This window comes from Acomys russatus, chromosome 7 (assembly GCF_903995435.1).
Source record: "Acomys russatus chromosome 7, mAcoRus1.1, whole genome shotgun sequence".
NCBI lineage: Eukaryota > Metazoa > Chordata > Mammalia > Rodentia > Muridae > Acomys > Acomys russatus.
In genome coordinates this window covers 61991396-62018270 of record NC_067143.1, presented here as the reverse complement: position 1 = coordinate 62018270, position 26875 = coordinate 61991396, and the positions used below count along the sequence as shown (strand labels likewise).

Sequence of the window (26875 nt, the reverse complement as noted above, 5' to 3'; positions counted from 1 at the left end):
GCATTTGTGTATTTAATGGGGTTAGGAGCAGAGTGAGCTAGCCATGGGGAGAGAGATGACATCCGTATTGTGGAAATTATACGACCATATGTGAATGGAAACTCCATCCAACAACCTGGATGAGATGACTTGAGATCTCAGCTGGGTTATGTTTAGGGACTAAGCAGCAGCAGCAAGGGGCACAAACATACATGCACGCACACACATACACATCATTGAACATACAACACTCCCTCCCCACACAGGGATTTACAAACACATATACACACGCTTGAACATACATACATACACACACACTCATTCACCCACACACGCTTGAACACAGACATGCTTGAACACACACTCCTCACATGTGTATATACACACACACACACACGCTTGAAAACACTCTTCACATGCACATACATATGGCTGAACACACACTACCTCACATGTAAATATACAATTGAACACACACTCTCACATATACACACACTCTCTAGAATATGCATTCCATCACACACAATACTTGTACCACACTTGACCAAAAATATGATCTTTCAAAGCTTGCAGGGAATGCGCATGACACATACAAGCACCTTCCTTCCTGCTCAACTGTACTTACCTCACAAACGTATCCACATATACCTTCAATACCTTCAGCTATCTACTGCACAGAGCCTCCCTCAGCAGAGCCACAGGAAGCCCAGACACACACTCACACAGAGCTACACTACACTCAAGCACACACTCTTTCACTCTTTGCACGCTTACCAACCAGAAGACAACAGGTGCTAGATGCCTTCCAGCACGAGCAAGTCCTCTTAGCCGTCACCCAGCTGACCTTCTAAGCATCTGCTCAACATGCTTTGACTGTTGCTGAGCTCAGCCTCTGTGACTTAAGGGTGCATGTGTGGATGGTAGCGTGCATCTTACCTGGACCACAACCACTTGGATGGAAACATGGTCTGGGAGTCGGATTGGTGCCCGGAAATACTGAGACAGGGCGACCAGCAGGTGGAGGATGGCAACCAGGCTCTTGGCATGAACGGCTGAAATACAAGAAAATGAGAGTCAGGGCTGGAGAGATGGCTCAGAGTGTTAAGCGCACTGACTGCTCTTCTGGAGGTCCTGAGTTCAATTCCCAGCAACCACATGGTGGCTCACAACCATCTATAATGAGATCTGGTGCCCTCTTCTGACCGGCAGGTGTATATGCAGGCGAAACATTGTACAATTGCTTGTTTATATGTACACACTTACACTTACTTAAAAATTAAGAAAATTAAAAAAAAAAAAAAAGAAAAGAAGAGTCTTTATATTCTAGGAAGGATAGGCATCTACTGAGATTACAGCAACACCCCCTCAGTGTCTCCTCGTTGCACCCTAAGCATCAGAGAATTTCTTCAGTCACTGCCTGTTCTCCCCACCCACAATCCTCTCAACATATAGCCATGCTCCATGGATTCCTTCTCGGGCACCATGATTGGTAGATTTCCAACATGGCGTTTCTACTTTCACTCGAGGCTCCCCAGGCAATGACAGATTCCAGAGCTCAGACCACCCTCCTTGCCCAAGCCCCTGTTCTCATCTGCACCCACTCCCTCCCCACCTGAGGGAGCACTGGGTTGTTACCACTTCCCACGTCCAAGGCTGTTCACAAACCTTTCTTTAATTGAGAGATACTCAGTCAGAAGGCCTGGTTCTCTTCCTCTGTCCAGGGCCAACCTCCCTGGAGGAGCCATGGAGACTACCCAGAAAGCCTGGCTGCTCACACACACCTTTATAAGGCAGGTCCCCAAGCAAACCCCAGTGTCTTCCACAGTTGCCAAGCCCTGTGCCTGTACCAAACCATTTATGCTGCTGAAGGGCTAGGCCCTTCTGTCTTTAGCTTTCTCAGTGCATGGGATAAAGACTGACTTATGAGGCTGACAGAGCCAGGCAGACTAGAACTTGAATGTGGTTTTGTTACCTGTTTAACTGGTTATAGCCTTGGGTAGGGGCCACTCTGGCCATCTCCTCAAACAAGGATGACAGGTGCCAGGTGGGCACATGCACACTGTAAAGACTTTCAGGATAACAAAGGCAGAGCCCCAGGACACTGCAGGTGGCCAGGAACGACTGGTATTTTTCATTATAACTTATGAGAAAGTACCTGGCATGGAGGCAATCAGGCCATGCCAAGCCCCCCTCCTTCCTGTCTCTTAAAAGGGCAGACCTGCCAGGCTCCTTGCCTGCCTTTGTGGTACCACTAGCTTCACGACTCTTCGTTACAGGGATGTTCAAGGGAAAATCCGGATTACCACGTGTGTATGCCACCTGCACAGAGCTCATTGTCAGAATACCTTCTCTGGATCAAAGAGTCTGCAGTAGAAGTTTTTTGTTTTGTTTTGTTTGCTTGTTTGTTTGTTTTTCGAGACAAGGTTCCCCTGTGTAGCCTTGGCTGTCCTAGACTCGCTTTGTAGACCAGCCTGGCCTCGAACTCACAGTGATCCTCCTGCCTCTGCCTCCCGAGTGCTGGGATTAAAGGCGTGCACCACCACGCCCGGCTTAGAAGTTCTGAGAAGCCACGAAGAGAGGAACTGACTCAGATGGTCCTTTGACACCACTGGCACTGTCCCTCATCATGGCTGTTCCACAGGCAGCATCTCCTGATGGCCAGTGGTGACTTAACATGACACCAAACAGCAGCCCTGGATTTCCAGAAGATTCAGTCTGGAAATCACCGTCCCACTGACCCTGACCTGCAGTGGCAGCCTATGGAACAGCTCCTGGTTGGGACTGGACCACTGACATGGCACTGTCACTGCGGGACAGAGTCAAACCAGGGTTTGAGCTGCTGGACAGGATTATTATATAACCCCAGGCTGGATCCTGGGGGCCGTAAGCACACTTGAGGCCCTCTTGCTCTTAACGACAAACTTGACGTTAGAAAAGTTCAGGTCAGTCAAGTCCTTATTGCCTGGTGTCACCGTACACCACCTTGGTAAGTGACATCAAAGGAATCAGACAGGTGTCCGTGTCCTCCAGGGAATCTTTATCAAAAGAGAGGGTTCCATTTAGACGCACAGAGACGCCAGCCTCTGTGTCAATACATCGGCACCAGAAGCAAAGCCCTGGGAAGAAGCACCCACACCCAGGAGGAAAAACGTGGTCAGATCTGGGGCCTCCAAGCTTCTTCTTGTTGTTGTTGTTGAGAGAAAACAAACCCATGCAGTTCTTACCAGGTAGTTCTGGTGGGTCCAGGATGTTCTGGGTAGCTCCAACCTGGCCTTTAACTTGTGACCCTAGTACCTTAAGATCCTAAAATTGGTTTTTTGTTTGTTTGTTTGCTGTTGTTTTTGTTTTTTGATTTTTTTTTTTTTTTGAGACAGGGTTTCTCTGTGTAGCCTTGGCTGTTCTGGACCCACTTTGTAGACCAGGCTGACCTTGAACTCACAGAGATCCACCTGCCCTTGCCTCCTGAGTGCTGGGATTACAGGCATATGCCACCATGCCTGGCTTTAATTTTTTTCTTGATTAATTGCATAGGGGGCATATATGTGGAGATCGGAGGACAACTTTTGGGAGCCGGGTTGTTGGGGTTGAACTGAGGTTGTCATGTTTAGCCACAAGTGCCTTTACCTGTTGAGCCATTTCACTGGCCCCTGAAGGTTAGCTTTCATTTTTACCCCTGTTCTCTTTCTCCCTCTTAAACAGAGAAACCCTTTGTTCTAAAAGCCAATGGCAGTGCTCTTGACAAGAAGACAGGACAATGAAGGCCTTCAAGTCTCAACTGCCGCCCACCCATTTCTGTTTCTTTTCTTCCAGCTTTATCTGAGTTTCTGCTCGAAATCCTCAGGTTGGGTCAAGCATATGCACCAACCATGGCACCAGGCACAGCCTTCCAGAATGCGGTGCAGCCATATAACTAACAGAACCTTTGCACGCACAAAAGTCACGGTCAAGACAATGCCACCTAAATATTACAATGCTGAAGGAAAAGTCCACAGGAATAAGGCAAGAACATGAGCCATGCACATCCGTCTGTGGGTGTATACACACACACGCAAGAACATGAGCCATGCACATCCGCCTGTAGGTGTATACACACACATGCAAGAACATGAGCCATGCACATCCACTTGTGGGTGTATACACACACACGCAAGAACATGAGCCATGCACAACCGCCTGTGGGTGTATACACACACATGCAAGAGCATGAGCCATGCACATCCGCCTGTGGGTGTATACACACACATGTATGCATACAAATAAGTATTTGTGATCAGCACTTGAAAAGGAATATAAAACCATTCTGGGTTGTGTGATGAAATCTTGAGCTGTGTCACTCTGTCCTGTTCAAGACGTGAACTATTCCTTGTTCAGTGTACTCACGCCTCAGATGCTACTCCTCTGGCAAGTCACATGGTGGCCATGTCAGGTGTCAGGTTGCCTCAGCACTACAGTGACTGTGCTAGTTTACTTATTGATAGCCCCAGGGCATGAGAACATGGTAAAGTGAAGGCAGGAAGGGCTGCCTTTAAGTTAAAAGGGAGAGGACTCAATAATAGAGAAAAATCTGAGTACTGGGAATCCAGGATCAACAGTAAGAATGAATATTCCATGTAATTATGAACAAAGAATATTCATGCTAGGTTTTTAAAAATTAGATTTGTTTATTTCATGTGTATGAATGTTTTGCCTGTACATGCGTATGCACCATGTGTGTGCTTGGTGTCTTCAGAGACCACAGGAAGGTATCAGTTCTCCTGTTGCTGGGGTCACAGATGGTTATGAGCTGTCATGTGGGTGCTGGGAACTGAACCTGGTCCCCTAAAAGAGCAGCCAGTGCTCTTAACTACTGAGCCATCTCTCCAGCCCTTCGTGTTAGTTCTTATGTTGCACTTTAAGGCATCAGAGTGATGGTAATTGTGTGGGATGAATATGTTGTTAGGATGGAAAAGATGCTAGTGGCAGAAGCACAGAAACAAATCTGTAGACCAATAGGAGAGATTAAAATGCCAAGAAATAAACCCCCATGGCTGCAGCCACCTGATCTTCGATAGGGATGTAAAAATCATACACTGGAGGGAAAAAATGCGCCTTCCTAAAGGGTGCTGGGAAAACCAGATACCCACATGTAAAAGAATGAAGCTATATCTCTCACTCTGAGTAACAATCAGTTCAAAAGAGATCACAGGCTGGGCATGGTGGCACACGCCTGTAATCCCAGCACTCGGAAGGCAGAGGCAGGCGGATCGATTGATCGCTATGAGTTCGAGGCCAGCCTGGCCTGCAAAGCGAGTCCAGGACAGCCAAGGCCACACAGAGAAACTCTGTCTCAAAAGAAACCAAAATAGAACAAAGATCTTAATGTGGCACCTGGAAAGTTGAAGCTTCTAGAAGAAAACCCAAGTAAAAGATTTGTATACAGGCACAGACGAGGACCTCCCACAGAGAACCCGGTGGCTCAGGAAATGACCCCATGAACTGAAAAATGGTATTGGATCAAATTAAAAAATGCATGCAGAGCAGAGGAAATCATCAACCAGAGTGAGGAAACAGTCCACAGAACAGGAGAAAAACCCTTGCCAGCTTCTATGCCACAATATGCAGTATCTATAAAGAACTTAAAAAAAATTAAATACTACCACTATCCATGATGCAGGCATCCCCTGGGATGTTGAAAGACATGCCCTTTGGATACAGGGAGATTACTATCTATGAATGCATAGGTGTGCATTAATACTTGAATAAGTAAGAGAACATTCCCTGGGCACTCATTACTATATGCACACACACACACACACACACACACACACACACACACACATGCACATGTACACCTTGCAGTAATACTCCAAAACTTCAGGGCCCACCTCTAGGTAGGCAGCGTGTGGAGGCCATGCATACAGGCTCAGCACACAGCCTGGCTCAGCAGCCAGTTCTCTGGAAGAGGTTCCCGGCCTCATTCATTGTTCATCACTCTGTAACCAGGACAGTGGAGTTCCTTCAGCGGACTTTAGAGGACACCAAGTGTAGCAGTCACTCTTCCTTGTTCTGGGGAACGACAGTGAAAAGCTAGAATCCCTGACCCTGGCATGGTCACGTTCACAGTGTCCTTTAACACCTCTGTGCCGTGATTTTCCCATCTGTGAAACGAGGGTGGTGAAGAGGATTGCCCGAAGTGGGTGAGTGAGCTTTGTAAGGATTAAAATAGACATTAATATACACTGGCATTTTCTAAGTTTTCAATAATTAAAAAAAAAATCTATTTGTGAACAGAAAAAGGAAAAAAAATCCCTGAAATCCTAGATCAAAGACCTTGGGATCTCAGCAGCCTGCCCCTGTCACCCTTGTCCTGAGCACAAAGGCGACACCATGTCCCCAAATGCACAGCCAGGGCTGATTAGAGAGAAAGGAGAAAACTTCTTGCTGCAGTTGTTCCTGCTCTGTTCCTTCTAGAACATACAGCTTCTTCTTGTAAACAAGCCCCAGCTCTTCCTGATGCCCCGAGGCATCACAGGGAGCAGCAGCCAAGAGGATAATTATCCCTTCTGACCCGCCAATCCATCTCTGTCCAGGAGCCCTAGCCAGCGAGAGTAATCCACGGGAAGTAAACAGACAGACAGCAAAGACATCCAACTAAAGCCTTCTGACATTAGCAACTGGCTTACAAAGTGTTTGTGTGCATGTGCGTGCGTGCGTGCGTGCGTGCCTGCGTGCGTGCGTGCGTGCGTGCGTGCGTGTATGTGTGTGTGGTCTATTTGTGTCAGGCCAGAGGTCAATATCAGGTGGTCAAGTGTCTTCCTCAACTGGGCACCCTTGTTCTTTGAGATGGAATCTCTCACTGAACCTGGATGTCACAGATTTACTTAGCCAAGGTTGGCCAGTGAACCCTGGACCTCCTCCTGCCTCTGCCTCATTGGGGCTGAGATTATAGGTAAGTAGCACTACTATGGGCTTATATATATATATATATATTTTATATATATATATATATATATATACATTTTTAAATGTGGGTGCTAGAGCTCAAATCCAAGGCCCCACGCTTCTGAGGCAGGCACTTTACCTAAGAAGCCATCTCCCAAGCCCCATGTCTCCTTTTCTGAACACTAATTATTTTCACAGGGGTACAGGGAGATAGGGTTCCTTAGCAGGGTAGCTTCTGGGGCCCAAAGCAACGTCCTGTCCTCTACCCTCAGCTGACACTGCCTAAGCAGAGGATGCCCTGTTCCCAGCTTATCACACTGCTCTATGCCAGCAGTGGTATAATTATGCCGAGGGAAGTACTGGGCATTTTGGCTCCAATGCCAGATGTCAGAAATGAGGAGGGGAGATAGCCCCTGGGAGCTATGAGGTCACAAAAGTGGGAGGGGGTGTTTTTTTTCTTTTCTACATTTGAAAAAAAATTTTTTTCTAGGGGGTGGATCCATTTATATCCTATAAATGGGATACAATAATACAAAGTTCCTAATACTTAGATCCACACCTTCTAACCATTTTACTTGTACTAAAAAAAAAAAAAAAAAAAAAAAAAAAAAAAAAAATCTGTGTTTGTTTCTTTACACTGCATTGGCCTCTGGGTATTTGTAATAGACTGTCTTTAAGTTAACTGATACAATGTCAATGTGGCAGAGGCTACCCATCCCACTTATAGGACTTAAAATAGACCCATCATTTAGGAGAGTTTTTTTTTTTTTTTTTCCAAGCCTAGGAAAGAAAAAGAAATCCCTTCTCCCTGTAAGTTCTCCCTATAAATGAGCTCATAGCTGCCAGACCACACCCAGTGTGGGAGGCACCATCCCCTAGGCAAGGGCCCTGAGCTGTATAAGCAGAGAAATCAGGCTGAGTAGAAGCAATCATGCAAACGAATCCCTGTAAAGGTGAAAGGAGAGAACTGACTTCACAAAGCTGCCTCCATGAACCAGGGCATGGGCCTCCCTGCTCCCTCTTCTCTGCCTGTCTGTCTGTCTGTCTGTCTCTCTGTCTCTCTCTGTCTCTCTCTCTCTCTCACACACACACACAAACACACACACACACAAAATAACATTAAAACAAACCCTTTTCTAGTGCTTTGGACTTCAGCACTCTCTTTGGTCCTTCTAAGAAACAGAGCAGAAGTGAAGGCTGTGGGGTTTTGGACAGAATGGAAGCCTCACTCTTGGCCTCTTGGCTGTGTGGCCCTGTGGCCCTGTGGCCCTGTGGCCCTGTGGCCCTGTGGCCCTGTGGCCCTGTGGCCCTGAGCTTCCCAAAGTCTCACACACTGGAGAGAGCAGTGCTTTTAGCAGATTACGTGGGTCTCAGAAGTGGCTCCAGGAATTCGTCATTTCCTTTCCAAGCTGACCTGGAGCCACAGAAAACCTTCCAGCAAAGGAACAGTGGCACAGACATTTTATATACCCCTGACCTGCCAAGGGTTATATGGTAGGCTATCTTGCCCGTGAAAGGTGCTTCTCAAAGAAACGAATTTGTATCCCATGCATAACAGCTTAGAAATGGCGGGGACGCGTGAGCAGCGGGCATCATTTCCTCGTCCCCTGCGCCACTCACAGTCGACGCTCCACTTGATGCTCCTAGGAGGAAGCTTCAGCGTTTCGTTGATCTTCTCCAGCACAGTCTGCAGCTTCTGCTTCTGGGCGATCTCCGACTGGGTGACCTCTGCCACGTTGAGCTTCTCACTCTCCAGTTTCTCTGGGGTGACAGGGACAAAGAGCGGCCATTATCCTGAGTCCCCCAAACCCAACTCACGCCTATTCCTTCAGACATTACGGCAACACTCAGTCACTCAGTCAAGCTAGGATTGTTCTTGGATCCTACCCCAGAAAATCAAATCTGGGGTGTTTGAGTGCCCTGTCAAAAGTGGCAGGGTGTTTGCAATCCTATGCAATCTTCTTGTATGGTTTAATCATTCTGTATTAGTTAAATGTCTCATACAACATAAAGGCCACGACATACCGATTTTCTATATTGTTTATAGAATCATGACATGAAAAGTATGGATATTTTTAGAATAAATGTAATTTTTACTCAAAAATTTCGATTTATAGTCCACTCTAATTCTTTGTTGTTGTTGTTGCTGCTGCTGTGATAAAATAACCCAACAAAAAGTAACTCAGTAGAGAAAAATCTTATGTTGGCTCATAGTTCCAGGCTACATTCCATCGCCGTGGGGAATTCCTGGTGGCAGGGGCCTGAGGTAGTTGGTCATATGACATCACACAGAGAGCTGAAGGTATGCATGCTCCCTTGCTTGCTTCTGCTCAGCTCCATTTCCCCACCCGTATGGTTCAGAACTCCCCACCTAGGGATTGGTGCTGCCCACAATGGGCTGGGCTTTCCGACATCAGCTAGCCTCGTTAAGACAATTCTCACAGACATGCCCTCCCTGTGTTGAGCGCAGACAACCCCTCACCAAGCGTCTTCCCAGGCAATTCTAGGTTTGTCAGTTGCACCTGCAGACATGAAACCTTCGGATACTAGGGACCAGCTGTGTTGAGGACCCTTCTAGAAGAGAACCACTGCTCCTGTCTAATGGCAGCACCAGTCCTGTGGAAGCCCTTTGATTGGGCTGGAGACCCTTGGGACCACAGAGGTGGGGAATTTAACAGGCCGCCTTTGAGTATTCTTCCTTCGCTCTGGGTTTCCTCCTCTTCTTTTCCAAGGACAGTACTGTGTCCCAACTGACCAGCCGTCTGTCAGAGCCAGTCGTGTCCATCTTAGAAGCCTTCTGTCTACTATTGTATGGGTGCCACCCGCCGCCCCTGCCCCAATCACATCAGTCTGATGCAAGCATCTCTTTCCCTCTAGCCCCGCCCTCACCACAGACAGGGACATACCTTTTAAAAAAATAATTTATTTATTTTATGTGCATTGGTGTTTTGTCTGCATGTATGTCTGTGTGAGGTTGTCAGATCTTAGAGTTAGAGACAGTTGTGAGCTGCCATGTGGGTGCTGGGAATTGAACCCAGTCCTCTGAAAAAGCCGTCAGTGCTCTTAACCGCTGAGCCACCTCTCCAGCCCAAGGGGACATATCTTATCAGTTTCAAGGTATATGTGTTTCTTTTTTTTTTTAAATTTCATATCCCTAAAATCAGACTATGTCTTAAACCTGATGGCATCCTATAAATACTGCCAGTCAGGTGGAAGATAGAAGGTCCTCTCATGGGACCGTTTACTTCCATGCTTGAATAAGCCCACAGGAGCACCTGCGCACAGGAGCACCTGCCCAGAGGAGCACCTATGCACAGGAGCACCTGTGCACAGTGTCAACTACAAATCTGAAGCCAGAAGGAAGCCCTTGGCAATAGACAGGCAGGGTCTTCTCTCCTGGACAGCGCTTGCTCACAGTGTGGTGCGCTTCAAACCCAATGCATTGCCTGTGTCCTCCTGTGACACAGGAGGCAGCTTGATTGTTTTTACTTATCTACATTTGTATTTTAACCTATCACAAAGGACAAGGCAATGGTAGCCTCCTTGGTGGAAACGGCAGCACCTGCTTCTAGGTTCACCTAAATGCACTCTGCCCTGCTCATTCGGGACTGACAGAACCCACGACTCAGAATGTGTCTAAAATAACTTTTCTCTGCATTTTTAAAGGCTGCCATATAAATATTTCAACTCTCCATCAGTGCTCTGACCAGTGCTTATTTATTTTTGGTAATTACAGCTTATACAAGTTACATGCCCCTCGGTGTGAGACTGTCCACCGGAGAGTGCGCAGCTTCTGAAGATTCATGAATTATTGTCAGCGTCGTGGCCGGATGACTGCGGGCTATTTGTAAGTGCAGCAGCCTCAAATGTATCTCTCTGCCCGTCTTCGTTGATTCAAGCCATCCCTCACGTCTGAAGTGCAGGGATTCATCAAGCGTACAGCAGACCTTAGATAGCGTGTGTGTGTGTGTGTGTGTGTGTGTGTGTGTGTGTGTGTGTGTGTGTGAGTGAGTGAGGGGGGAGGGAGGGAAGAGGAGGAGGAAGAAGAGGAGGAGAGGAGAAAAGAGGAGGGGAGGAGAAGGGAGGGGATGGGAGGAGAAGAGAGGAGAGGGGAAGGGAGGGGAGGGGAGGAGAAGAGAGGAGAGGGGAGGAGAGGGGAGAGGGGAGGGCAGGGGAGGGGAGGGAGAGGGGAGGAGAGGGGAGGAGAAGGGAGGGGAGGGGAGGAGAGGGGAGGGGCGGGAGGAGAGGAGAGAGAGAATTAGTTTGTGTGGAGCTCAGAGAACAACTTGTCGAAGTCTCCCCTTTGACTACATAGTCCCAAGGATCAAACTCAGGTCTTGACGCCCGAAGCACTTTTACCAAATAGGCCATCCCTCGTCAGTCTACCTTTTCCATTTTTAAGATAAACTGTTATTTTGAATCCTTTCCTATTAAAGAAAGGGAGAAAGTTCGTCATCTGTCCCCCATTCCCCATATATCTCGATGACACTGGAACTGTCCTTAGAAGCAAGCTATTTTTTTTTTCCCCATACCTTGCAACTGCAAGCCCTGGGAAGGGCTGCACCAAACACTGTGGTGATAAAGTTCAAAGCCTGAACTTGACCCAGAGGAAAATCTGGCTAGATTACTGCTGACTGTCTCAGGAGAGGGCTGGCCGGGGTGGGGTGGGGTGAGGGGGGGTGAGGGGGGGTGGGGGGGGGGAGGGGAGTGAGGGGGGGGAGGATGAGGGTATGACGGCTCCGTGCTTGCTGGTCCAGTCTATGGATCTTTATCCTTTACCACTTCCTGCTGGCTAGCATTAAGGTGAACACTTTCCACTTCTGAGCCTCTGTTCCTTTCTTCTTCCTTTCTTCCTGAGACAGCGCCTCACTGTGTAGCTTTGGCTGACCTTGAACTGACTAGGTAGACCAGGCTTGCCTTGAGATCATGGAAATTGGCCTGCCTCTGCCTCCCAGGTGCTGGGAACCTACGTAAAGGCGGAAGGAGAGAACAGACTCTCACTGGTTGTTTTCTGACCTCCAAGTACACACAGCAGCAGGGGTGTGTGTGCTCATGCACATACACATGCATATACAATTTTTTAAAAACATCTAAGTAAAATTTAAAAATGAGAATATAGTATATATACATGGGTGTGTATTTCTACTGCCCTTTTCTGCACTCATTTATATCCTGCGTATCCTTCTAGGCTAAAGTCATCCTTTTGAAAAATTCATATGTGTTATATAGAGCTTATTGCACATTTGACCATCCTCTGTAGGCATCTAGCTAGGCTCCATCCCTCACTTTCCCTGTTTGCAAAAAAAACCATCCCATATATACAAGTAATTTGTGGTTGCTGACAGGAGTAAAAGTCCTGCCTCACACATTTTATTCTTGTATTTATCTGGTTATCTATCTTTCCAAATCTCCCCTCACTGGTTTTTTTTCATTACTTTACCTCAGTAAGATTTTCTTTCCTTCCTTCCTCCCTCCCTTCTTGTGTGTGTGTGTGTGTGTGTGTGTGTGTGTGTGTGTGTGTGTGTGCGTGTGCGCGTGCGTGTGCATGTGTGGAGGCTAGGAGTATCTTCCTCAATTGCTTTCCATCATAAATATCTGAAACAGGGTCTCTCACTAAATCTAGAGCTCACTGGTTTGCCTAGACTGCCAGCGACCCCCAGGGGATCTTCCTGCCTCCCCTCCCCAGGGCTGATTACACACATATGCCAATACAACCAGCTTTTAACATGGGTGCTGGGATCCGAACTTGGGTTCTTATACTTGTGCAGCAAGTTCGTTACCAACTGAGCTACCTCCCCGCTCACTTACTTCTACAGTTACATAGTGATTTTCCTTCATGGTGTCAAGGAATTAAAGATACTTCCTTTTTCTAGACTTCTAATTTTCTTCTTCTGTTTCTAGGGTAATATTTGCTGAGTCTTTACAAATCCATTGCTGAAGAATTATTTTCCAAGGAAGCCATTTCTTACACATTTCCATACTTTTGCAATTTGTCCATAATTGGTCCTAATTTTTAGGAAGTGCTAATATGATTGTGAAATAGATAGGGTGTGAGTTAGAATTTGCTCTCAGGTGGATTACTTTGTGGCTATTTCCTTGCTGTTAGTTAGATTATTAAGGTGTTCTTGCAGAGATTGGCTTTATACAGCAATGGAACGGCATGCAGCAAATTCAGGAAGTGTGAATGCAGGGCAGATATAGTCAGTTCTCAACAATGAAACGATCCTTATGCTTTAACTCAGTGGTCCTTGAGGGGTTGCTAATAGAAGTAGAAAAAAAATCACAGTTATGAAGGAACAATAAAATCATTTTATGGGTTGGGGTCACCACAATAAGAGAAACTGTATTAAGGGGTCGCAGCGTTAGAGAGGTTGAGACCCACTGCTTTAATTCATAGAGTTGCAACATATATCATAACCCCAAAGAATTAGGAATGGTAAAACCTGCTTTCCAGAATTTTAGATTCCCCAGCTGTTTAACTATTCAAAACTACCTTTGTTTTCAAACATATGGGACATATCCATTAAATTGAAAAAAAAAAAATGGGTAACGCCAATTTCCATAGACTGTACTTGCAGTACACTTGAGTTCACCCACACTAGGGGTCGCTCACACTAGGGTCACCCACACTAGGCTTTATCCTTACTAGGGTTCACCTGTTCTAAGAGTCACTTGCACTGGAGGTCATCTGCAGTAGGGTTCACCTGAAGTAGGGTTCACTTGCACTACACCTGAACTTAAGCTGTCTCTAAGAAACAGAAACCAACTGAGCTCCTGGAAAGGACACTCTCCAATCTGCTGAGCTGCCTGTAGGCTGTGCAGTATGCTCCAGGCTCGCAGCTTTCATAAGCTTTCACCCATGCTGGGGTAGGTGTTGGTGATACAGCCATCCTTGAGTAATGTCTAGTCCTGTGAGAAACTCCAACAAAACTCACTGCTTCACCAAATGGACTTTGGTGCTATCCAAACTTTGGTCCTCTGTTGTTTCCTTGTCTGGGGTGAGTAAAGGCATGTTCACATCTCCCTGGGAATAGTGTCACACAACAGGAAGGCACTCTTCCTCTGGCTGGGATTAGGACACTCTTGCTCTGAGGTGCTAAAGGGCTGATGCTACTCCCATGAAAGGACAAGGTGGGGTTCACAAAGAGGCAGCAGCGGGCCACTGTCTGCTGTCTCCCCTGGAGAGGCACAACCAGCACAGAGACGGCCTGTGTCAGCAAGGGCCACCACAGTACAGATGTTATACCTCCTGCTGCCTCTGAGTGATGTTGATGTGTTTCCCAGAGTTCCCTGAGCCCTGCTGTTCACCTGCTTCCTGTTCCCACTTCCAGCCCAAGGCTCTTTCTTTTCCCTCCACAGGTTAGAGAGCCAGCTGACACCTTTTATTTCCTGCAATGGTGATAAGAACCTCAAGATAAATGCTCTTTCCTCAATGTCCTTGAGAGGGTGGTTTTAGGTCAAACTGTCATCTGGTGGCTCCAAGAGCCCAGGATACAATCAGAGCAGTTGTATTTATTAATATACCTTTTATTTATTTTATTTGGGGGGGAAAATTGAGTCTAATACAGCAGTTCTCAACCCGTGGGCCATGACCCCCACAGGGGTAACATATCAGATATTTACATTATGATTTACAATAGTAGAAAAATTACAGTTAAGTACCAATGAAAATAACTTTGTGGTTGGAGAGCATAACAACAGGAAGAGCATCAGGAAGGTTGAGAACCACTGGTCTAATACGTAGTCCAGGCTGGCTTCAAACTCATAGGCAGTTGAGGATGACCTTAAAATCCTGATCCTGCTCCCCCTCCTGAGTGATGGAGTTTACAGATAGGTGTCTCGGTGCCCTGTGGATGTGCTGGGATGGAACCCAGAGTTTCCTGCATGCTAGGCAAGCACTTTACCAACTGAGCTACAGCCTCAGCCTGTCACTAATTCATATTCTCTCTGTCTCTCTCTCTGACTGTTTTTTGAAACAGGGTCTCTCTATGTAGCCCTGACTATTCTAGAACTTTCTATATTGACTAGGCTGGCCTTGAACCTGCAGGGGTCTGTCCACCTCTGCCTCCCAAGTGCTGGGACTTAAAGTGTGCATCACCATACTTGACTTCTTTGATATAATCTTATCAGCATTTCCTTTTATATTACTTACTTGGTTTGTTTCTATTTATTTATTTATTTGTAGTAGGAATTGAACCCAAGGCCTTGGACATGCTAGGCAAGCACTCTGTCACTGAGTCATACCCTCAGGCTCTGTGTGTTTGTATTTTCTAAGACCATCTATACATTTTTCCCCCATCAAATCTTTGTCTCTATGCTTTAAGGAAAACCTACAGAAAAATCTGTTGCCAGCAAAAAGACAGAAGCTGGTGTCAGTGGCAGGAGAAAGCCACCAGGAGAACACCAAGACATAGAAGCTATGTGTCAGGGAAGGAGTGCAGTATTCGGTCAAATGCAAGAAGTGGAGGAAGTGGAGGGGGAAGAGGAAGAGGAGGAAGAAGTAGAAGAGGAGGAGGAGAACGAGAACAAGAACAACAAGAAGAAGTACAAGAAGAAGAAGAAGAGGAGGAGGAGGAGGAAGAGAAGGAGAAGGAAGAGGAAGGAGGAGGAAGTCGTTGTCTGAATCCATTGATGATCTTGGCAGGAACACTTGATACCAAGGTGGGGAAGTGACTGCATTGGGGAGTAGCTACCATTGTTAGCAGACGCAGGGAGCACCAAGCACTCTTTCAAAAAACTGGGTTGGGGAAGAAGGAAGACAGAAAGAAGACTAGCTAGAGGGAGCATAAGGTCACAGGGGTCACTCAAACCTGTCTCTAAACTGGTCTATCCCAGGGGTTCCTAAGACATCACGATGCTGCACACTGGTTCTCTCTGCCTGGGCATCCTGCCTACAGGTCTGGAACACATGTCCATCCTTACAGAGGCTGAACTGAAGTTCACATGAGAAGCATGAGTCACCTTAGGGACATGAAGATGGACATCACGAGTCACCTGACCTGCTCATACACGAGGCCTGCTCTGGAGCTACACAGATGTGATATCAGGCTCTTTTGTAACCCTTTGCTAGAGGCAAAGATGACTCCATGGCCATGTTCCACCCTTGCTCCAAGAGCCTAGTGTAGGACAGTTCCAGGCAGCTTCCGAGCCTCATTAGAAATCTTGCTGGAGGGGTCAACAGCTGCAGCCACAGGGGACATGCTTAGTGGGGCACACATCTTGTCTGTGATTACACGTGCCAAAGCCTTCCATTCTGCATTCAGCTAGCATTTACAACCTTTAAATATTAATACTCATTAATATTGATGTTTGAGTACCAAATCAGTTTAGCTTCCAAGAAATTACTAGGTTTTATATTAGCCGTTCATTCATTTACCTAATATACATTGATTAAGTGCTAGGTGATGTGCAAGGCAGCCTGACAGACCCGGAGACGCCTGGGAAAAATAAATAAGACCTACTCCTTGACTTTAAAAGGGCCATATGAGCTTTCATACCCAGCTATGAGCAACACATAAGAAAAGGCATGTAGAAACACATGCACATACATGTACATGTCTACAGATACAGCCTTATACAAGCTAAATATCCCTTACCCCAAATTCTTTGGACAAAGGAATTTAGATTTCACATGTATGTATTTTTTTCTTCAGGTTTTGGGATGCTGCCATGTACATAATATGACATCTTAGGGATGAGATTTAAGTCTTAAACACAAAATTATTTAATAGCTTATATATACTTACAGTATTGACACGAAGACTACAGGCATTTGTTATTATTGTATATAGTAGTGCTAGGTGGCCCTGACTGGTAATAAAGTCATGATACAGCTGGGCCTGGCCTCAAATTACAAGGCTCCTTCTGCCTGAGCCTCCATAGAGTGCTGGTATTATTGGCATGTGCTACCGTGCCTACGCTGAAGGCGGCTTTACACAACAGTCCTAAGGCGCCATCTTTGACTGCAACTCATCATGTCCTCCAACGTGTGCAATTTTCCAGTCATGTCAGCACTCAACACACTTTCAGATTTTGGGTATTTCAGATTATATACGTTTGACTACACACACACACACCACACACACACACACACTTTCCCCTTAGATAGATATGGAGGTGGGGATGAACACAGGAGAATCCATAGCCCTGTCCTCTACATCTGACCCTAGAGCACAGGGTGTAAAAGAAAGATGCCTGAGTCCAGAAGGATGAGCAACAACGGTGTCTTAGTCGATGGAGAAGGAAGACAGTTTTAGCAGCAGACACGAGAGTGAAGTATCGGGCTGAACACACCGCGTGTGAAATAATGTACTGCGGTGGACATAAATAGAAGAACATACAGCGAGGACTGTCGCTTACTGCACCTGTCACGCCCTGTCATGTGAGCCATGTGTGCTCGGGTGTCTGGAGCAAAGGCTGCACACAGCTGTGGGGGTGGGGACGATGATTTGATGTGCTGAGGGCTGTGCTACGTGGTGTGGATGGTGATCAGCAGGAGAGGGCCGCCGAAGTGTGTTAGATCAGGGTGGATGGACTTGTGACTTAACCAGGTGTTGCAGCTAATATGCGACAGGCCTGCAGAGGTGGGATGGGAAGAGCTGACGTGAGCTTTTCAGTAGTTCAGACAAGCACCAAAGTGGTTGGTGAAAATAGCAAAGCATCTCTGACCATGTCCCCTGGATGGGGAGGCCTGGCGGCACTCAGAGGAAGGAGAGCAAGTTACCAAGAAGAGACTCGATACTCTAAGAGCATATGTAGGGGGAGGAGGTCTCCCTCAATCACAGACATAGGGGAGGGGAGAAGGGAGAAGGGGGGAAGTGGGAGGGAGGGAAGAATGGGAGGAAACAGGGGAAGGGCTAACAATCGAGATGTAATATGAATAAATTAATTAAAAAAATGTAAAAAAGAAAAGAAAAGAAAATAGCAAAGCAGACAGATTCAAGGGCCGAGCAAGAAGGGAGTCTTGGCAATGTTGTACACAGGGGGGCTGCTGGCAAGGAGGGGAGGAGCTTCTCTAAAAGGGTGTGCTCAGTCCAGAGTGTACCCATGTGGAGGCTAACAGGCCGCCAGACCCTGGAATTAGAATCCTGGGCTGCTGTGGGCCTGAGACAAGGAGGATGAGAAAGGAAGTCTGCTGTATCCGTTATCTACCAAGATCATCTCCGAATCCTCCCTCTCTTCCCCTTGGCTTTAGATTTCCCCATGGACATCTGGGAAAGCACACAGGCACAGCATGCATGTGCACAGGTATACACACACACACACTCACTCACTCACACACCACACACACTCACACATACACACTCACTCACTCACACACCACACACACTCACACACATTTCACATCACACACCACACACATATACACACTCACACACATACCACACCACACAGACACACACACACACAGACACACACCAGCCACAAAAGTCTGAAAACACAAGGGGCTATCCACATGTGTGTGAGGCTATGAGAGCAGTTTCCTGGAGGCTGAGGTGCCTTTTGTATCTCTGCAGTGGGGGCTTCTTGTCCACCCAGCTGATGACCCTGGATGGTCGCAGAGCAGACCCATGTGGTTCCCCAAGACTCCTCCCACGATTCTGATTCTGTCACATCAAACAGCACCAGTGGAGTGGAAGCTAAAGCCCCATGTTTCCATCCCACTCCATCCACCCCTCTCAGGTGGACCCCTGTGAGCCAGGACTACCTCTCAGCTAAGAGCCAGCCATGATCCCCAGGCCCCTTCTCCTACCGAAGAGCTTCTGCAGGACTTGGCCGTCATAGAGATCTTCAGCCAGGTCCTTCACAATGATCCTTTCTCCCACCAGCACGTCATTGATCCAGTCAATGAGCACCTACGGAGAGAGCGAGGGAGTCAGGGAAAAGCTGCGCGTATTTGTTTGGAAACTAGCTTTCATATGGTGGACAGTTAAAACCCACATGAGCTTCGATCTTAATCAAGCAGTCCTAGGTCCAAGTGGTAGGTTGAGTCCCGGAACCCCTGGGCATTCTCAGAGTGTGCTGGCTAGTTTGTTGTCAACTTGACACAAGCTAGAGTCATCCGAGAGAGGGAACCTCAGCTGAGAAAATGCCTACAGACGATCTAGCTGTAACAGGCCTGTAGGATGTTTTCTTAATTAGTGACTGAACTGCAAAGGGCCAGGTTCAGGGTTAGGGGTAGGGTTCTTTGTGGGTGGGGCCACCCTCTGGCTGGTGGTCCTGGGTTCTATAAGAAAGCAGGCTGAGCAATCCATGAGGAACAAACAGTGTTTCTCCGTGGCCTCTGCATGATGGGCCACCAACTGTAAGTTGGAATAAACCCTCCCCTCCCCAAGTTGTTTATGACCGTGGTGCTTTATGACAGCATGAAAAGCCCCAACTAAGACATGAAGGTTAGCCCTCCTTGTGTGGGCAGTACTGGTGACTCTGATGACCTGCCCGGTCTGTCAGGCCTTTCCCCACTGGGATAGGCTTAATACCAGGCAAGGAGTTATGCAAATGATCAAAATGCCAGCCCCATCTACTGACTTGAGTGTGTACCACTGTCATCTATAACTGGATACACACATGTCTGCATTCCTCTGGTGTCCATGACGTACTTATGTCTGCCCTTCTGTGAACTGTGGTCTAGTCACAGCCCTGTACATATGCACACATTTTTAAAAAGATTTATTTATTTATTTATTATGTATACAATGTTGTGTCTGCATGTACACCTGCAGGTCAGAAGACAGCACCAGATCTCATTATAGGTGGTTGTGAGCCACCATGTGGTTGCTGGGAATTGAACTCAGGACCTTTAGAAGAGCAGACAGTGCTTTTAACCTCTGAGCCATCTCTCCAGCCCCTGCACACATTTTTGTTTGTTTGTTTTGGTTTGGTTTTCGAGACAAGGTTTCTCTGTGTAGCCTTGGGTGTCCTGGAGTCACTTTGTAGACCAGGCTGGCATCACAGTGATCCACCTGCCTCTGCCTCCCTGAGTGCTGGAATCAAAGGCATGCGCCACCTCACCTGGCTTGCACGTATACACTCTTGTCATCTCTGAACTTGTGCCTGTTCATCTCTGTCATCTGTGAGTCTGAGGCAAGCTAGTTACTGCTGTTGAGGCTCTGACTTCTGATCTTTAACGCTGTGGATCAAAGCACCCCATGTGCTGGCAGTGGAAAAGAATTACCCATGACAATGTCCAAACACTCCATGGAAGGCAGATCTTCTTAGAATGTGACACACCCTCTCTTTATGGCACTTGGCAAGGTAGTTACTGTCAGCTGGTCACGTTGTACCCACAGTCAGGGAGCAGAGAGAGGTAGATGCGTGGATGCTGGTGTTCAGCTCGCTTCCTTTTCCTTTTTTTTAAGGACTCAGCACACAGAACGGTGGGTGGGTCTTCCTACAGCTACCTAAATTTAGACAATGGCTCACAGGCATGTCTGGAGATTTGTTCCCATAGTGATTCTAAATCCCATCAAGTTGACTGACACTCAAGAGTAGTCTGTTGGTCTGATGTATTTTGATGCTAATTAATAAAAGGCATTCACACCTAGGCAGGGTAAATGAGATAGATGTGGTTAAGGTTCTCAGGCTTGGGGAGACAGAGAGGATCTTGGGAAGAAGAGATACCAGAGGAGAAGAGAGAAGAAGGCTGAGATGGGTTAGGTGGAGGAGAAGCACATGGCTGGCATGGATGGAGAATTTGGCCCAGATGAAGAACATTAGCAAGTATATGGGATTATGGGTGGGAGGTAGCTTGATAGAAATCATTAGAAGCAGATGGCATGGGATACCTGGCCCACTATGGGAAGTAGTTTAGAGGATTGATATCTGCCCCGCCCCTGGTTAACTAAGGCTATTTTAAAACATAACAGGTGTCTGTGTCTTGATTGATTGCTAGCAGATTATACTGCTGTAATAATTATAGGCCTAATAATAAACATTATTAGGCCCTACTTGTAAATTAACAACAGTAGCCAGCACAAGGTCCCACCCAGGCAGAGAGCACACAGAAGTAGGCAGCAATGAACAGATGCTCTCCCAAAGCCTTGTTTTTGAGGAGTCTCTGAAAAGAAGATGAAGGCGTTTGACATTGAGACTAAGATTTCAAGGTGGCCAATGCAGCCTAGATCTGAAAAGTCCCAGGTCTCCCTGGAGTGAGGTTATAGTCTTCTGGACAATGTTGCGCTTTGCTTATGCCCAGCAATGTGCACCTCCAACCTTCCTTTTCTGCAAGCCAGGTCCTTGGTCTAGGAGATCAGTACTGGAGCCCACACAACAGAGCTAATTCTATTTGTTTCTTCTTGGACTTCTCCAGGGCCATTAGAATACTGCCCATCGCAGCACAGGAGTATACTATGCCAGGACCAGCTGTGGTGGTTCCAAACTGTTTGAGAAGGATTAAGAAGTGTGGCTTTGTTGGAGGAAGTGTGTCACTAGTGGCGCTCTCTCCCTCCTTCTCTCTCTCTCTCTCTCTCTCTCTCTCTCTCTCTCTCTCTCTCTCTCTCTCTCTCTCTCTCTCTCTCTCTCTCTCTCCTTTATGGTTATGGATCAGATACAAGTTCTTAGCTACTGCTCTAGTGCCATGCCTGCCTACCGGCCTGCTGTCATGTTCTCTAACCTTCTGGAACTATGGGCCCCCTCAAATTGAAAGCTTTCTTTTACAAGTTGCCTCAGTCATGGTGTTTTGTCATGGCAGTAGGGAAGGAACTAATACTAGCACAGAGCTAACCATCTCCAGTATTGGCCCCTCAGACCAAGCACCCCAGAGAGGTTGAAGAGCAGACAGAACCTCAACTGCATCCATCCCACCTTCTCCCTGCCTGGCAAGGTGAGGGCTCCGGGTCCTTCTGGACCACAGCAGCCATCAATGGGTACAGCACAGAAGAGATCAAGAAAGGGCCAGTTGCCCATCTTTTATAGCCCAACATGTCTGTGGGGCTTGTAGTGAGGCCCAGGGTATCAGGGATGTTTATTTAGCTCCTCTGAGAAGACTTTTAGTCCTCCAGTTTCTCACATGACTGTTCACTGAGTTAGCATCAACTACAGGGACAATATTCTGACTCTACTTTTGAATAGTCTGGCGGCTCTGTGTGTGTGTGTGTGTGTGTATGAGAGAGAGAGAGACACTTTGGTTATCTCCACCCATTATTTTCCACCTTTATTATTTTTTTTTTGAGGCAAAGTCTCTTCACTGAACTTGAAGTCAGCATTGGTTGAGACCAGCTTTCTCCATCCCCCTCTTCCCTCAGTGAAAAGCTTCAAGTGCATACCAGGACATCTAGTTTCCATTCTGTGGGTTCTAGGACCCAGCCTCAGAGTCTCATGCTTGCATGGCCTTTGCTTTAACCACTAAGCCATCTTCCAGGACCCTGTTTGGCTGCTTTTATAAGAGGTCCTTTTTTTTTTTTCTTCACTTCCTTTCCCCCCACCCCCCTTCCAGCCAATGCATATGAAATACCTGTTATCTGTGGCATCCTGTGCTAGCCTCTGGGGATATAATGCTTCCAAAGAGAGGACCATCTCTAACTCCAAGAAGCTCACTGGAGAGAGAGGAGGAGGAGCGAGTGAGCACCTGCTCCGAGAGCTGGGACATGTGGAGATGACACTGACACACCGAAGCCAAGAGGCCACTGCTGTACAGAGAAGCTGAGTCATAGCAATGGCCATTAGAGAGCACTTCTAAGGGGGAAGTGGTGTGCAGGAAACTGGAGCAATCCAAGTAGAGGTAGCTGCTTAGGAAGAAGTCTGCGGACAGGGAGTGCTGCAGCCAGCAGCCAGCTGTCCCGTGTTGCTGACCTGAGGATTAAGAGAAAGCCAGAGCAGGACTCAAATACCATGACTCTGCTCTTGACAGAAAACCACAGACAGGCTTTGAGCAGGAAGACAAGTGGACTTGTGAACTAGTTAATCACCTTTCTGTCTTAAGTGAGGCTTGGGGACAAAGAGGAGGGACACAGGTCAAGGGACAAGAAGGGAAAAGGGATGGGCAGAGCAGTCACTGCATGGTGGCCAAAGTGCCACCCACACCATACAGTCCCTCCATTCCCCCACTCCCTTCCTCCTCTTTCCTTCCTTTCTTTTTCTGAGACGTGCTCTCAAGCATTCCAGGCTGGCCTCAAACTCTCTGTTGCACAGGATGACCTTGAGTTTCTGATCCTTCTGCCTCACATGCTGGGATTACAGGCATGTACCACTATGCCAAGTTATACTCGCATGTGTGCATGCTGGGAGAGCACGCCACTAACTGAGCCCCATGCCCAGCTTTTAATTCCATCTCTCTAAACCAGCTGGACTAGAGGCAGGTCACCTGGCTTCCTGAGACTCAGTTCCCTCACCTGGAGAATGGGGCTGCTCCTAACTTGGAGATATAATGGTTCCAAAGAAAGGGGATATGACTATGTCCCCTTTGCAGTGGCCCTTGTATGGCGCCATCATCATCCCTGCCAAGGCCCAGAGGCTGTGGGAATCCTTCCCAGAACCTCTCCTCATCTCCTCTTACCTTCATCAGCTCTTGAAGCTTGGGGTCACTGCGTGAGTTTGGATCCACCATAGTCCGCACCTCGTTCTCCTCTGTAAAAGGAAACAGGGTGTGTGCGTTGAGTGCTGCCTGCTGCAAAGCAAGGTCGAGAGCAGCCCAGGCCTGAACGGCCAAAGCGCCAGGAATAAAAAAACTATGAGTGTTCGGTCCCAAGGGAGCACTGAGGAAGACGGGATGGCAACGATGTGAGAGGCAAAGGAGGAGGGCAGAGTGCTGTGACACGCTGTCTTCTGGACATCACAGCAGCTGTGGCAACCTGAACCAGATGCGTACACGGTCAAGCCAGCCAGAATTCCAGCCTGGATGGAGGAGGGGCTCTGGAGGCTCCACTCTTTGCTAATAAGTTATAGGCCGTTGGTAGTCACTGAGGGAGGAGGGATGATTCTTTGCTGGTGTACCCACTTGTGAGTTGCCTGTGTCCCAGTAGATGGAGGAGGAGGAGGAGGAGGAGGAGGAACAGATGAGGTTAGGGGAGGGGGGAGTTGGGAAATTTGGAAGTTGGAGAAGAAAACGGAAGTGGATATAATCATATGTCATTACATACATATATGGAACTCTCAAAGAATAAATTCTTAAAAAGAAATTCTGCTGGGTGGTGGTGATGCACACCTTTAATCCCAGCACTTGGAAGGCAGAGGCAGTTGGATCTCTATGAGTTCAAGGCCAGTCTGGTCTACAGAGTGAGTTCCAGGACAGCTGGGGATACACAGAGAAATCCTGTCTTTAAAAAAAAAAATCATAAAACTAGGAGAGCTAGAAAATGAAAAGGAGTTTGGTGGGGGTGTCTAAGCTGTGGGCACATGGCTATTCTAGAGACAAGAAGGACAGTTACCCAGCATGGTGTCCTCAGGGTCCAGCTCGAAGGAGATGGGGCTAAGGGGCAGGTTGATGGCATTCATTCCTTCTTCTTGGAACTCGGACACTGAAAGACAAGGAGGAGCCTGGTCACGTGAGGGAAAGAATGGGGAGGAGGGTAGGGAGGATTCTCTCCAACATCCATGGTCAATACTGATGCTGAGAGACTGTTCCTCCTCCTGAATCAGTTAGTTCATAACTGCTCCCAGCCTGCCATCAATCCACGGCAGCTCTTTCTTAAGTCGACCTAATTGTCCCTTTAATCTCAAGTTTGTGCCTGTCATCCCTCTTGCTTTCCCGAGAAAGAGGGAATCATAAAATCAGAGATCCATCTTCTCCTAGGGAAGATTCTGGAACAAACAGGGCTGCTGTCCTTGACCTCAGCCTGTCCTTCCTCCAAGGTCTGCTGGCTGTCTGTCCTTGCTTCCTCGCTGTGGACAGGATGAAGGAGGCCACGGATCTCATCCTGTTACCTCTGGAGCCCTGTCTTCCCTGAGGCATTTCTCACTTGTTCCTCCCTCCCGCTCCTCACTCCAGCTGCTGTGTGGGAACATCTCAGCTGTGGTCTGGGCCCCTCAGGTCTCGTGAACTGTGGGACCAGTTCCAGGCTCTTCTACTTTACAATCCTGCATCCTCAGCTGAAAATTAACTTCCAGTGGGGGACCGCTAACTTAAACATGTTTTATTACATTTAATTTATTTGGAGTGTGTGTGTGTGTGTGTGTGTGTGTGTGTTTGCATAATATATGGAGGTCAGAGGACAACCTGTGGGAGTGGATTCCCTCTCTCTATCACGGAACGCAGGGATTGAACTCAGGGTGTCAGGCTTGGCAGCATGCTCCATTACTCACTGAGCCATCTTGCTAACCTGACTACTGATTTCATTTCATTTTTCAAATACTGAAAATCTACAGCCCAGCATAGCAAAAGAAATGTTAGAGCGGGCTAGTGACCTAGAGCCCCGCTCCTTCAAGCACACAACCCCCACATGAACCTTGGAAGGGGGGGAAGATTCCTACCCCCAAGTTGGTTGTGCTCCGAGCACATGGTGCCGATCTCAGCTTACTCCTCCCAAAAGCTGGAACTCTCACCTTCTCACTTTCTGCCGATCAGGCACAGAAGGGCCATTTTTCTAGGGCGGTGTTGGTCATTGGGAGGTTTGCGGGCGCCAATACGGCAGCAGCAATCAACCTTAATGAAAGCAGTGACCCATCTTTCCGTTTTATTTATTTATTTATTGACTCAGACCTCCCTGACTGCAGCCTAGACTCAGGAGAACTCTTAAACACACTTAAACACAGGGGGCTACTTACCCGCTTATGGCTGGATAAGGGAATGAGTCAGCTGCACCAAGATAGAGAAGCAGCTGTCACCTTAAAGGGGGACTCACACTGGCAAGTCCCTGGCCTGTGGACTCCTTTATGTAATCTATGTACAAGTGTAGAGCATATAATGTATATATATGTTTTATATATGTAACACGTATAAACATCAAATCTATATCTATATATCTATATATATTACTGTGCACACTCTGCATATAGGGCACAGAAGAGGATACTAGGTGTCTTCCTCTATTGAGCCTGAAGTTTCCACCCCTGCCTGCCAGCACTGGGGTTCCAGTCAGGTACAGGTAAGCTAAGCTTTTATGGGGTAGTGGGGATTCGAACTCAGGACCTCATGCTTGTGGAGTAAGTGCTCTTACTCACTGAGCCATGTCCTCAGCCATGTGAGCAGCAGGCTTTTAACATTCCTCAGGATACTACCGAGCTCCTGTCTTCAAACTCATTCAACTGCCCTTCTGTATAGTTCTCCATAAAAGCATAGCAGAAACATACACATGAGCTCAACACTGACAGGCAGTGGTGGAAACAGCCATGCTTAAGTATGGATGTGAGGCTGGGCTTCCTGAAGGCGGAGGCTCCTGACTTCTGACTCTTCTGCCTGTCTCTCCCTCCCTAGGTCTGTGGGGCTCTACACAGTTGTCTAAATTTCAGTGAATGAAGCGCTGCACCCTTCCAGCTGGAAATACATTTCAAGTCTCAAAGGTCCTTGGTGTCTACGGTCCCTACAGCACCATGATGCACCGTTGCCCACACAGAAAATCCAATTGTCTGATGTGCTCTTAGGAAATCCCGTTGGCCTACACGTCAGGGATGCCCTCGCGAAAGGTCCAGCCAGGCCTGATGGATGGGCCTCTGTTTAACACGTGGGAGTCTACTGAGATCCCAGGGTTAGACATCTAAAACAGAACTTGAGACTCAACACCCTCCCGCCCACCACAGCTGTGCAGAAGCAAACCCTCTCCCCCTTTCCTTCTCCTCCTCAGCAGGCGGTACCACTGTTTATACCAAGTCCATCCTGGTGCTCAAGGGTGCTCAGGAGTGTTCATGGGCTACATGTGACCCAATGTAGTTATAGATATGGCCCAACATATAATTGTAAATATACTCAAAACATGATGTATGTGTGTATATATATGTACATGCATGGACGGATATGTGTGCATGTGTGCATGTGTGTGTGTGTGTGTGTGTGTGTGTTGGTAATTTGGTTGCATGATGCTTGAGCATAAACTTAGAAGATGAA

General features: G+C 47.4%; 1 protein-coding gene across 1 annotated transcript in view; it reads right to left on the bottom strand.

Moving 5' to 3' along the window:
* Positions 1-26875, bottom strand: part of Parva (parvin alpha) — a 143586-nt gene that overhangs the window by 19685 nt on the left and 97026 nt on the right. The window contains exons 2-6 of the mRNA XM_051149238.1: positions 24264-24353; positions 23393-23463; positions 18653-18755; positions 8521-8661; positions 916-1031 (exon numbers count right to left, since the gene is read on the bottom strand). Of these exons, the coding sequence (XP_051005195.1) occupies positions 916-1031; positions 8521-8661; positions 18653-18755; positions 23393-23463; positions 24264-24353 (521 nt within the window). The remainder of the gene's footprint in view (positions 1-915; positions 1032-8520; positions 8662-18652; positions 18756-23392; positions 23464-24263; positions 24354-26875) is intronic.